At 48.0% G+C, this 13,172-nt stretch overlaps 2 protein-coding genes across 3 annotated transcripts in view; one reads left to right on the top strand and one right to left on the bottom strand.

The window, feature by feature from the left end:
• The window catches only part of foxn1 (forkhead box N1), a 12,876-nt gene extending 11,230 nt beyond the window's left edge, over positions 1 to 1,646 (top strand). The window contains exons 7-8 of the mRNA XM_035385643.1: positions 702 to 1,133; positions 1,525 to 1,646. Coding sequence (XP_035241534.1) covers positions 702 to 1,133; positions 1,525 to 1,646 — 554 coding nt within the window. The remainder of the gene's footprint in view (positions 1 to 701; positions 1,134 to 1,524) is intronic.
• A 2,207-nt stretch (positions 1,647 to 3,853) lies between these two features.
• unc119a (unc-119 homolog a (C. elegans)) lies at positions 3,854 to 13,099 on the bottom strand. Of its 2 annotated transcripts, XR_004761651.1 has the most exons (6): positions 12,439 to 13,099; positions 5,994 to 6,107; positions 5,532 to 5,631; positions 4,687 to 4,859; positions 4,106 to 4,280; positions 3,854 to 3,889 (listed from the first exon to the last, which is right to left on the bottom strand). XR_004761651.1 is itself a non-coding variant. In XM_035383874.1 (5 exons), exons 1-5 carry the CDS (start codon positions 12,722 to 12,724, stop codon positions 4,168 to 4,170), a joined length of 786 nt encoding a protein of 261 aa, XP_035239765.1. In that variant the 5' UTR covers positions 12,725 to 13,099; the 3' UTR covers positions 4,071 to 4,167. The 2 variants fall into 2 exon arrangements, 1 of the variants encoding a protein (XP_035239765.1); XM_035383874.1 differs by lacking the exon at positions 3,854 to 3,889 and having other exon boundaries at positions 4,071 to 4,280.
• Positions 13,100 to 13,172: the final 73 nt, after the last annotated feature.

Here is a 13,172-nt window from a genome sequence, read left to right as displayed (position 1 = left end):
GTACACAGCCTGGCCAGGTTAGTACAGCACACAGGTGAGTACAGCACACAGGCCAGGTTAGTACAGCACACAGGCCAGGTTAGTACTGCACACAGGCCAGGTTAGTACAGCACACAGGCCAGGTTAGTACAGCACACAGGTTAGTACAGCACACAGGAGAGTACGACCCAGCCTGGTGAGTACAGCACACAGGCCAGGTGAGTACGGCCCGGCCAGGTGAGTACAGTACACAGGCCAGGTTTGTACTCACACAGGTTAGTACACAGCCTGGCCATGTTAGTACGGCATGCAGGCCAGGTGAGTACGGTCCGACCAGGTTAGTACAGCCCGCCCAGGTGAGTACAGCACACTGGCCGGGTGAGTACTAGCAGATTCAGTCAGCTGTACTCTTCTATTTAGCAGATTCAGTCAGCTATACTCTTGTATTTAGCAGATTCAGTCAACTATACTCTTGTATTTAGCAGATTCAGTCAGCTATACTCTTGTATTTAGCAGATTCAGTCAACTATACTCTTGTATTTAGCAGATTCAGTCAACTATACTCTTGTATTTAGCAGATTCAGTCAGCTGTACTCTTGTATTTAGCAGATTCAGTCAGCTGTACTCTTGTATTTAGCAGATTCAGTCAGCTGTACTCTTGTATTTAGCAGATTCAGTCAGCTGTACTCAGATTTGTCTCCGGGTGCCTGTCTTCCCGGCAGAGGAACTTGGTCGGCTGCTGGGGGAGAACACTGACGGCCTGAGACCTGTCCCCTCCCACTTCACCTGCCCCAGCCACCTCCAAGGCCCCGCCCACCTTGCCACCCCAGGGCAGACTCCGCCCCCACGAGGCAGGGCCAGCTTTGACCCGCCCCCCTCCTTCGGCCACTCCCAGCCGGGGGCCCCGGGTTACGCCTTTGGCCACTCCCACCAAAGCCAAGCCCCGCCCCCCTTCTCGTACCCCTCCTCTGGGATTCCGCAGGAGGCAGGAGGCGCCCTGGAGTCGCCGCTGGCCGCTCAGACCCCGCTCTACAGCGCCGCCCTGCAGGCTCACCACTGCCGCCCCAGAACTATGCAGGAGCTGCTGATGGACGGGGAGCTCTGCAGCGACATCGACACCCTCAACCCCACGCTCACCGACCTGCAGCTGCAGGGTGCGTAAACACAGCTGTACAGAGACTACGCGCTGAACTACACACTGACACCCTCAACCCCACGCTCACCGACCTGCAGCTGCAGGGTGCATAAACACAGCTGTACAGAGACTACGCGCTGAACTACACACTGACACCCTCAACCCCACGCTCACCGACCTGCAGCAGCAGGGTGCGTAAACACAGTTGTACAGAGACTACGCGCTGAACTACACACTGACACCCTCAACCCCACACTCACCGACCTACAGCTGCAGGGTGCGTAAACAAAAAGAGACTACGCGCTGAACTACACACTGACACCCTCAACCCCACGCTCAGTGACCGTTTAAAGTACCCCTCCAGATGCATTTTAAAACCTTAACAATATTCTTCCTTGTCTGTTTCACAGGTAACCTGTGGGAGGAGTTAAGAAATGACAGCCTAGCCCCTGATTCGCTGCAGCTCGTGCCGACTTCAGCCAGCCCTGCCCCCCCCAACCACGCCGGGACCCTCTCCCCCTGCTGCCCATGAAACGGGGAGGGGGGGGGGGGATGGGGGGTTGTGTTTGGGAGTGAGGGGGAAAGTCAAACTTCCATGCCACTGGAGTCCATCGTAGGCTACCTGTCCACTGCTGCAAATACACCAATCGCATTGCCGTGACCTTTGACCCCACCCCGCACAGCTAAATATTGCCCCCTCAGACCCTGACAGCCTGGAACCACACCCTCTACTCCACCCCCAGGCTCAGAGGACACATCTGAGTGTTTGAACACGCAGATTCCTGATTATACCCGTACGATCAAATTTCATTCCACTTTCATTAGAAATTAACTGAGGATGTTGTATGTTTTATCACAGATGGTCTCCTCACAGGATATGGGTGCGTAAACTGTGACTGAGGCAAACAGTGGAAAATGAGACGTTGAAAATGAGCGGTGAAGCTAAGTTCCGTGTTGAAATCATGAATCTCATTCATTCCTTGAACTGCATCAAGATGGAGTAGCTGCAATGGCTAAACCTTCCACTAGGTGGCAGCATAGTTATTTGGATTGATTCGTTCCGCATTCACAGTGAACAGAAAATGTTCCGACCAGTTGTGACTGAATTGGCTCTCGATAGAGATACTTTTTCAAGAAAGCAGCAATTATTTTCATAGTGTCTTGTATGTACAGTGTTTTTTGCTTATTAAACTACCAGACAAAAAAAAAAAAGATTATTTCCATAGTGTCTTGTATTGTATGTACATTGTTTTTCCTTATTAACCCAATCGGACAACAAAAAAAATGAGCAATCAGAGTAGACTACCGCAGGGAAAACATGCACGCCGCTGTACGTCTTTAACTGACCAGACTTCACTCTTCTCTGAGGAGTCTTGTCTCTTTTTCTTCCACAAAAAAAAGACAAAGGATGAAGCAAGAATTTGGAAAAAATAAAGATATATTTTATTTCTTTTCCTGGTAGGTATTTCAACAGTCCAAAACTTTGATATATTCTTAAAAAATAATTTTACAGTAATGACATTTTTTTTACAAATGAAGCTGTTTTTGACTAAAGTCTCTGTCTAAGCGTAGTCTTTGTCTAAACACTTCCAAAATCAGTTTAGCATGTTCTTCATGCCAAACAAACTACATTACAGAAATTTCAGCCCTTCAAAAGCAAGCTCATAACGTGGAAAAATAATTCCTACTCAAACTCAGAAACTTAATAACTAATAACTCATTACTGGAACGTAAATTAGGGCATAAGATCTGTTAGCAACATTTATACCTAAAACACTTATTTTGAGAAGTAAAAAAATTGAGGACACAGCCATCAAGCAAATACAATCTGATGTCTTGCTGTTAAAGACATTAAAATTGCCATGTCTTCTCTCCCATCCCTCTTTAGATATAACAGACACATACTGTACATTCACCCATACATCAGTAAGCCAAACAGGGCTTTGTGGACAAAACTGCTCAAAACAGGAATGTGTACACTGGAGGGGACATTTGCATTCACTGAATATCCTGCTCCGTGGAATGTTCTAGAAGGATTATGAACAGGCATCGCTACCCTCCAGTTGCCTCTTTAACAAGATCCCCTTTCCTTGGCCAGAGAAAAGAGAACAGGGTTTGTGAGCAATGCCACTTGTGCCCAGCGGTTCTCTCTAAGGACAGCCTGTCTGCCGGTGCACGTGGACGTGTTCAGAGAGGTTCTGTGGGCATGTGTGTGTTTGCACCTGAGTGTGCACGTGCATTTCTGTGTGTGTGTGTGTGTGCACAAGTGCATTTCAGTGTGTGTGTGTGTGTGTGTGTATGTATATATGTGTGTGTATGTGTGTGTGTGTGTGTATGTGCATTTCTGCGTGTGTATGTGTGTGTGTGTGTGTGTATAAGCGCATTTCTGTGTGTGTGTGTATGGTGTATGATGTGTGTGTGTGTGTGTGTATATAAGCGCATTTCAGTGTGTGTGTGTGTATGGTGTATGATGTGTTTGTGTGTGTGTGTGCGTGTGTGTATAAGTGCATTTCTGTGTGTGTGTATGTGTATGTGCATTTCTGTGTGTGTATGTGCGTTTCTGCGTGTGTTTGTGTATGTGTTTGTGTATGTGTGTGTCTGTGTGTGTGTGTGTTTCTGTGTGTGTATGTGTATGTGTGTGTGTATGTGTGTTTGTGTGTGTGTGTGTGTGAGTGTGTATGTGTGTTTCTGTGTGTGTGTGTGTGTGTGTGTGTGCATTTCTGTGTGTGTGTGTGTGTGTGTGTGTATATATATGTGCATTTCTGTGTGTGTGTGTGTGTGTGTGTGTGTGTGTATGTGCATTTCTGTGTCTGTATGTGCGTTTCTGCATGTATATGTGTTTGTGTACGTGTGTTTCTGTGTGTGTGTGTGTGTGTGTGTGTGTGCATGTGCATTTCTGTGTGAGTATGTGCGTTTCTGCGTGTGTATGTGTATGTGTGTGTGTTTCTGTGTGTGAGTGTGTGTGAGTGTGTGTGTGTGTGTGTGTGTGTCCTCCTGTATCCCGCCGTAGGTCCGCTCGTCCGTCCGTCTGTCCGTGGCTGTGGGCCCAGGCTCTACACCCCCCCGCTGTAGGAGTAGTCGGCCTTGTTGTGCATCACCAGCTTGTTGTCCACAAAGTAGAAGCTGTCCGACCGCGTCTCGTACGGGTGCAGGATCATCTCACGCACTGCAACACAGCGACAGCATGCTCAGGGACAGGGCCCTATGACCTACCAGTGCAGTGACATAGAGATCTTACTGCCTTCTGGGAAATGTAGTTCTGGGAAATGTAGTTGCCTCGAACAGTAGTGTGTTAGCATGCCCGCTGGGCAATGACGGCATTCAATACAACTGTGTTGGTGTGCCTTGCTGGGTACTATAATTGGGCAGGACAGTGTTGTGCCTTCTAGGGTAATGTTGTTGGTCAGCAGTGGTATGTTGGTGTGTCTTCTCGGTAATGTACTTGGCCAATTCAGTGGTAATACATAAACATCTCTTAAGTATGCAGAAGGTGCTTGTATGGCCAGACAGGTTTAGGGGGGGGGGCGTGGCCAGACTGAGGGGGCGCGGCCAGGCAGAGGGACGGGACTCACTGGTCTCCTCGGCGAGCGGGGGGAACTCGTAGATGTGCTCGCAGGTGTTCTTGCTGCTGGGGATGCAGAAGCCGAACTCGAAGTCGAAGCTCTTCAGCAGCTGCTCGCGGAAGTAGTGCCGCTCGATCATACGGAAGTTATTGATGGGCAAGTCGCCGACCGTGAACTCCACACTGCAGAGCATGGTAAAATGGTAAATGGACTGCATTTATATAGCGCTTTTATCCAAAGCGCTTTACAATTGATGCCTCTCATTCGCCAGAGCAGTTAGGGGTTAGGGGTTAGGTGTCTTGCTCAAGGACACTTCGACATGCCCAGGGCGGGGTTTGAACCAGCAACCCTCCGATTGCCAGACAAGCGGTCTTACCTCCTGAGCTATGTAGCCCCTATATAGAGCAGGAAACAGGGTCCCTTTCACCTCACCTCTGGATTCAGTCATTAACAGTTACATATTCATCTAACACGGAGGCAATATGATTATTAATAATCAATTCAGTGAACTTTTCAGAGTCATGAGAACAGTAACTTAAGACCTGTTAAATGAACAGTTCTCTCTGTTCTCTTTTTTGAATGACTGTCTGCTGACACTAACCTCTCACTGAACATCACAGCTCTCCATTGGGCTTCATCACCAAATGTAATCAACCGATATGCCTTCCCAGCATGCACTGCACACACACTACACACAACACGATCAGGCACATACACGTATACATGCACACATACGCACACAGACACACACACACACTTAGACTCACACACACTCGCACACATGCTTAAACACACACACACTCTCTCACACAAACACACACACACACACACACACACACAGCTCAGTGACTCACGTAGCTCCGACACGTCGCAGCTGAAGGAAGGCGGGGCTGAACTGATAGCGGACGAAGCGGCCTGCGTTGGGGTCGAAGTCCCGCTTATCTCCCGCACTCTCTGAGGGCCACAAAACACACCCCCGTTACCTCCATCTCTAAATTACAGACACCCCCCCCCCCCCCCCCAGGGCCTATACACCGAACAATCTACTACATCCAGATACATCACACTGCACAGCCAACACTACACTGCTCCTCAGTAACAATGGCTTGTGTTCCCCCGATTCTCAAGAAACCAACATTAGACCCCTCTGATGTCAAAAACTATCGACCGACATCGCTTCTGCCTGTTCTGTCCAAAACCCTCGAACGAGCAGTGCTTAAACAACTGTCATCTTTTCTCCATCAGAACAACCTGCTACACCTGTTACCACCATCTTCAAATGACCAACTGGCGGGGTCAGTGCTGGCGACGCTCACCGTTGACGGGGGGTTTGGCGATCTCGAACAGTATGGCGCCCGTCTCCATGTCCCGAATCCTGAAGCGGGTGAAGTCGATGCTGTGGATGTTCTCCCCCGGAGTGCACAGGTAATCTGCAATCAGAATCACATGACCAATCTGTCCACCTGGCCACAAACAACAAGGACGAGGAACGACGCGGGCGCCACGGCGACCGAACCCTAATCCGGACGGTCCCGGGCACCGGCGACCCTGCGGGGCGACACGCCGCCGGCTCCTGTGCCGCTGAGGGGCGGGACATTCCCGCCAAACCCGGACGCCGGCACCTCGCGAAGCGGCCGCAAAGCCCGCTGGCGGATGGAGAGCCTGAACGTTCATCCGCCGGTCAGTCTTTTTCGAGCAGTCTTCCTCTGACTCTGCCCTGCGCAAGCCTGCCTGGGGTGTGCTAAGAAGCTATGCCTGACGTCCCCTGTTCCAGAGGAGAGCACATTCTTCCCTGCTCTCCCAAACTGGCAACAGAGGGGGTATGGTGAGCCTTGTGGCGTGGACCATGATGGGCCAGACCCAAAAAAGAGAATTAAATACACGACGAGCAATCTTTTGTGCATGTAAGGACGTGTGAGTACCTGGGTACAGCTGCTTTTGTGTGTGCATGCATGTATGTATATATGAATGTAATGTATGTATGCATGTATGTATGTATGTATGCATGCATGCATGCATGTATGTATGCATGTGTATATGTATGTATGTATGTATGCATGTATGTACGTGTGATCTGAGAACTTGCTCCTACAGTTATGAAAAACACCCGATTTCCCCCCTTCCAAACCAAACATCACTCACAGTTGCACGTGTTCACTGAGTTATTTCCAGTTCACTAATCTCTTCGGCCAATGGGGAGGGACACTGCCAACAAGCACGCGGTTCCTGAATAACACCGCCATAGCGCACGTCTCAACCACGCTCCCCTCCTCCAGGAGTGAGACCAGAACAGTGCAAATACATTTTAACAGGGCAAAATAATACTCCAACAATAACAACCAGTTCAGTCTATTCAGGAAATGCATTTAAACTCAATTAATTAAATAAAAGATGCACATAATGTCATATTCAAATAGTTCAATGAATTTCAATGAATTTCCTCAACTGACTGAAATTAACTTGAATTGGGTGGTGCTTGGTGACTGGTTAATCAATTTGGGCGCTGTGATTGGTTCCACAGTGTGGGTGATGCTGGGTGATTGGTGTACGTAGATGTGGCTCCACCCCCATGTAAAATGCTACGGGTGGATTAGGCCTAAGAGGGTTACAGCCTCGCTAGGACGCTAAGGGGATTTCACGAGCTGGAAGCCAGGCATACCAATCTGCAGCACCTGTACAACACCTTTACCAGCACACCACCTAGACCTGTGCAGCTCATATACTTCCCCAGTGTACCTGCATATCTCAAATACATATAGACCACCCCACCTGTACGGCACCCAACACGTTGTTTATTGCTTATGGCATTCCCGGGTAGGACAGGTTGTACCCTTGAGCAAGGTACTTGCAGTGCTTCAGTATATATCCGGCTGAATAAATGGATGCAGTGTAAATGCTGTGTAAAAGTTGTGTAAGTCGCTCTGGATAAGAGCCTCTCCTGAATGCCTGTAATGTAATGTAATGCTTTTTTTTTACACTGACAGACACAACTACTTTCCCATCTCAGTTGAATACTCCATGGATTACTACTATTATGCGCATCTAGAACTATCCAGAAATGTGTTAAGCCTAATTAAGCCTTATGTGCTTGAAAGAAACACTAATTGCTACCCGTTTACTGTTCTTACCGGACACACTGTGTGTGACCTGGTATTTACTCTCTGCGTGTTTTGGGCACAGTTATGGCGTGCATGCTGTAAACAGAGAGCAGAGAACAGTGCTGATCCCAGAATCACTCTACTCAGGCAACGGGGAGCGCGGAAATGGGGAGAGAGGGAGAGGAGAAAGAGAGAAGAAGATAATAGGGTGTAGTGGAAACGTAAGTCACTGAGCTGTGTGTGTGTGAGTGTGTGTGTGTGTGAGAGTCTGAGTGTTTGTGTGTGTGTGTGAGTGTGTGTGTCTATGTGTGAGTGTGTGTCTATGTGTGAGTATGTGAGTGTGTCTATGTGTGAGAGTGTGAGTGTGTGTGTGTCTATGTGTGAGTGTGTGTGTGTGTGTGTGTGTCTATGTGTGAGTGTGTGTGTCTATGTGTGAGTGTGTGAATGTGTCTATGTGTGAGTGTGTGAGTGTGTGTGTGTGTCTATGTGTGAGTGTGTGAGTGTGTGTGAGACTGAGAAAATCACGTGCTCTCAGGAATGCCCCAGCGCTGGTTTAAGCTAACTAAGCAGCTCTGAACTCCTAAACCGCTTCGTGTAAAACCCCTCAGTCACCCTCATTTTCTCCCCGAAAGCCTTAATGGGGTAGCATCTGACTCACAGTGTGTACAGCAGTTTACTGTGGACTGCGTGGCACGATATTCACTGAGCACATCTCCAGTGGGGCGACATAGCTCAGGAGGTAAGAGTGGTTTGTCTGGCAGTCGGAGGGTTGCCGGTTCGATCCCCCGCCCTGGGCGTGTCGAAGTGTCCCTGGGCAAGACACCTAACCCCTAATTGCTCCCAATGAGTTGACTGGTGCCTTGCAAGGCAGCCTTTCACCTTTCATTGGTGTGTGAGTGTGTGTGTGAATGGGTTAATTGTAAAGCGCTTTGGATAAAAGCGCTATATAAATGCAGTCCATTTACCATCGTGGTAATTGTGATGAATGATTGGTGGACAGCGGAGTGCAGGAGAAAGTATCCAGCGTCAAAATCAACAGCACAGCTGTGATGGGACCTCCACTCAGACACCCTGATCATGTGACCAGAACGGTACTGGATCCTCCCCATATTACATCACAGCATGTGACTGACAGGGGACAATTGCTGATGTCACTGCCAGGTCCTTCTCCCTTGTCAATCTGGAGTAACAGCAGGTGTGAACACACAATCTGCGTAGGCCACCACATTAAACACCCATGTCTGCACTGAAAACCTACACCACATTAAACACCTAGGAGTATGCAAAATGCATGAACAGAATCACATGTACACATTATGAATAAAAGCATTAACCAATCAGAGCTGCTCTGTGCACTGCTTCAGTCTAAATGAGAGCACATCTGAGGCACACTCATGAATAATTTTACACTTTTCTTCTGTACACACAGAATACTGAATACTTCAATGAAAAGGGAATCAAGAAGGAAACATAAGGAAAAAGACACACACACATTCATACATATACACACAAATATTCACAACCATGCACACACATACACACCCTCTTTCACACATATACACACACACAAACTATTTCTCTCTCTCTCTCTTTCTCACACACAGTCACACACAGACACACACACGTGCACACGTGCACACACACACATACACACATACACACAAACACACACACTTTCTTGCTCTCTTGTGGGCTAAATTTTCTCCTCCGTTTCCAGATGATGTACAATAAGACAGCCAACTGCCTAATTCAGCCTGACTACCTTTAAACAATCCTACTTGTGTAAATAATCCACCCAGCCTCTTGCCGAACACGTGTTACAGCACTTCCTTGTGGCAAGACTGTCAAGTGCAGCTCTAATCTGGTGGAGGGTGTGGCCCAGTCGAGGGCATGCAAGGATACAGAGTGGTGATTGGTCCACGCAGCTTACAGGGGCATCGACCTGTAGGGTGAATCCACGCATCCTCCGACAAGAAGCGACATCATAATCCCCTCCGTTCATTTCAATGGGAGTCCCTTTGTCGCGTCCACAAGGCATGCTGGGATAGCTGATGACGAGAGGCAAGCCGATGGCACGACCAGCAGGCCGGGGAACGTGGCGCGATAACCAATCAGATTAAAGATCCGACGTGTACACTGTCTACGACTGCAGTTTTTATTTCCCCATTCCACGTAGTTCTGTTAAAGAGGACTTGCTAATTACTGCTGTGTGGGGATTTCCAAAATTATACGATCGATTTACATTGAACAGACTCTGTTCAAAAATAGAAGACACGCCCACAGGCGGCCTGTTCTGGGAAGTGAGAACAATGCTAGGCGATCTCTGCTGGAGGACGTGTGGCTTTACCGCAAGCATTATGCTATCGCCCATCCAGAGGGCTACCCGACAGGAGGAAATGGCTGCCCATGACGGTCAGCTGCAGTGTAGCCGTTTATAGACCTTAATCCAGGAGATTAGCCCGGAGTTACAGATATAGGTCTGTACCTGGAGCGAATGAAAAACTGCCCATCGCTGCAGGTCTCTGTGTCATCAACAGAAATGCAACCAATCAAAAACTGGGCCCTTGGACAGTTTTCAATAAATGCGCACTTAGATTTAAAAAATGGACCCTTGGACAGTTCTCTGACAGTAAACGGGCCCTTAGACAGGCCCTAAAACAGTAAATGGCCCCTTAGACAGGCCCTTAGACAGTAAATGGGCCCTTAGACAGGCCCTTAGACAGTAAATGGCCCCTTAGACAGGCCCTTAGACAGTAAATGAGCCCTTAGACAGGCCCTTAGAAAGTAAATGGCCCCTTAGACAGGCCCTTAGACAGTAAATGGGCCCTTAGACAAGCCCTTAGACAGTAAATGGGCCCTTAGACAGGCCCTTAGACAGTAAATGGGCCCTTAGACAGGCCCTTAGACAGTAAATGGACCCTTAGACAGGCCCTTAGACAGTAAATGGACCCTTAGACAGGCCCTTAGACAGTAAATGGGCCCTTAGACAAATAGGTGGCATTTCCGGATGCCAGCTCTTACCTTTTAGTTTATCTACCAAGCACAAAAAAGGGTTACTGAGCAAAACAGAGCAGTGCGTGTGGATGTGTGTGTGTGTGTTTGTGTTTGAGTGTGAGTGTGAGTTGTCTGTTTATGTGTTGTAATTTGTGTGAGCAGGAGTAAGTGGAGTGTGTGTGCAAGTGTGTGTGTGTGTACTTCTGAGTGTCTATGTAAGTATGTGACTGTGCAGACCAGTGTGTGTGGGCACACCGGAACATAAATGTGCTTGCATGTGCACTTTGCCTGCGTGTGTCTGTCAGCCTGTTAGCCTGTGGCTTTCAGATCCTGTCTCGCTGTGACAGACCACAGAACAAAACAGCTTTGAAGGGGGAACCTGTGGTTCTCTGCAGCAAATGCCTGAGTGTTGAATGTTGAATCCTGGCGAAGGAAGGTGTCTAGGTATAGTGATATAATTTTGTTTAAAACATATGTGTGCTGTTAAATGGACACGGGAAGCTTTAACAAAGCAGCAGAAGTAAGTGCAGACTGTAAAACAGTTTGCTTGGCTTCGCTTTGGGTTTCACCCTTACAGGTGAACGTGTTCTAGAACGGCTGAACACCCGAGCAGGCGCCAGGCCACGGAGCGCAAAGCTCTGCGATGTTTCCAGAACCTCTGTTCTGCGCGAGGGCGAATGCGCTCACGGAAAGCATCCTGTTTGACCGTTTGTTGTGTAACGTCTAAAGCAGGTCTTTAAATAGTCTCTCTCGCGATGCTCTCGGTACCACCTGTTACCTAACCACACTCGGCTCTGCGGGGGTAGGCAATATTGAGAATACTTTATCCGGCAGATTAGCATGTAAGCGAACCGGGAGCATTATCATCAACATACACACTAATCTGTCCCTCTGTATTCCTCTGTTATATTTACGCACAATCACTCACATTCACGCACTCGCGTGACGTGTGTCCGCAAAGTCTGAAGATAAATCTGAAGATATTTACTTGTCATGTCCCATGTAATTTAAAAAGTTTTTTTTCAAATACAAATTCATTTGAACACACTAACATGTATAACTTTAACCCTTGTTTCAATCGGATACGACATCACAAGCTCTGCTTCACTCATGTGTAACGACAGCGCTTGACTGAGAAATCAAAGTAATTAAATATACGGTGTGCCTCTTCGATCTTAGGATCTTTATTTGGAACAGTGCTTTCCCCTTTACCGCCTATCTCCCATCAAATTAAATCTGGCCGCAGCCTAACTTGATATATGAACCAAACAAAGTTAAAAAAACGAGGTGTCAGCCACTAGTTGTTGTAAAGTATACAGTAGGCCAGTCATACAACGCAGTGTAATAATTTCGTTACGAGAAATGACAGCATCCGAGAAACACTTGACAAGAAGCGGATGCAAGTTAGGCCCCCATCTGAATAGCAATGCGAGGTCATGGTAAATGTCAGCAAATAGGCCATTACACGTCTTCTTCTGGATTCTACATTAACATGCAATGAAATTAATTTAACTGACATCATCAGTATCTTACAGGATTGTCGACGAGGAGGTAGTGTAGCCAGCTACTTGACACAAGGTTAAGTCAGCATCTGAAGTTCAGAGCAACGTTTAAGAAAATGCCCCTGCAGTCGGTCGTAGCCGTGTAAAAAAAAAAGTGTAAAACTTACTTTCGGTGATGTTCTGCAATCCAAGCACGTCTTCTGGAGTAATTACGGGGTTCCTGAGCAGTTCGTCCTCAGTGGTAACGATGACCCCCACGTCCGTGGAGTTGCTACCTGTTTTGACTTTCATTGCTGTTGTTGGTTTGGGGTTCTGGTTCGACTGGCTGTCGCTGCAGGTGTAGGAGTTTCCGATGCTCCTGACGCTAATATCATTAGTAGCACACGACTTAGCGCCGGCGCAAGATGGGTCCTGGCTATCGCACACAGCAGCCTCTCTACACGCTGAACTCATTCTCCGTCCCTCCCCCTCCCCTCCAGTGTTGTTAAGATAGAAAACAATCTCCCTCCCTCACCCACTCAACGGCCAGCGGATCCGTCCTCCGATGGCTAATTCAAATCCCCTTTTCTTTAAACCGTTTCGCTTCGTCCAACGTCTGTGCGAAGCATCAGGATATCAGAATGCCCTGCTGCGTGCACTCAGTCAAGCTAACTTTCTCTAGGGAGGAAGCAGGTTGCGGTCGCAATTTCACACTCATGCACACAAACGCAGCTACGCATCGTGAGCGCGCATCACTTAAAGAAATTGCGAGTTTACCGTGGGTGGTCATATAGGGAACCTATCTAGAACTATCTCTGACAAAAATTATGAAATGACTAACACCGATCTCGGAAGTTAGCTCGGCGATATTCTGCTTAGGAAATGTTAGGACTTGAATCCCCATGCATAAACCTGCCACGCC

The sequence above is a fragment of the Anguilla anguilla genome, chromosome 12 (genome assembly GCF_013347855.1).
Source record: "Anguilla anguilla isolate fAngAng1 chromosome 12, fAngAng1.pri, whole genome shotgun sequence".
NCBI lineage: Eukaryota > Metazoa > Chordata > Actinopteri > Anguilliformes > Anguillidae > Anguilla > Anguilla anguilla.
Note: the sequence above shows the minus strand (reverse complement) of the source record. Positions and strands in the feature narration are given on the sequence as shown.

Bases quoted from the DNA above. Each gene is read 5' to 3' on its own strand.
- unc119a (XM_035383874.1), bottom strand. From the start codon at position 12,724: ATGAGTTCAGCGTGTAGAGAGGCTGCTGTGTGCGATAGCCAGGACCCA. The intron at 5,632-5,993 runs GTGAGCGTCGCC...TGTGGCCCTCAG, and splicing joins CGCCAAACCCCCCGTCAACG to AGAGTGCGGGAGATAAGCGG. The intron at 4,281-4,686 runs GTGAGTCCCGTC...GCTGTGTTGCAG, and splicing joins CCCGCTCGCCGAGGAGACCA to TGCGTGAGATGATCCTGCAC.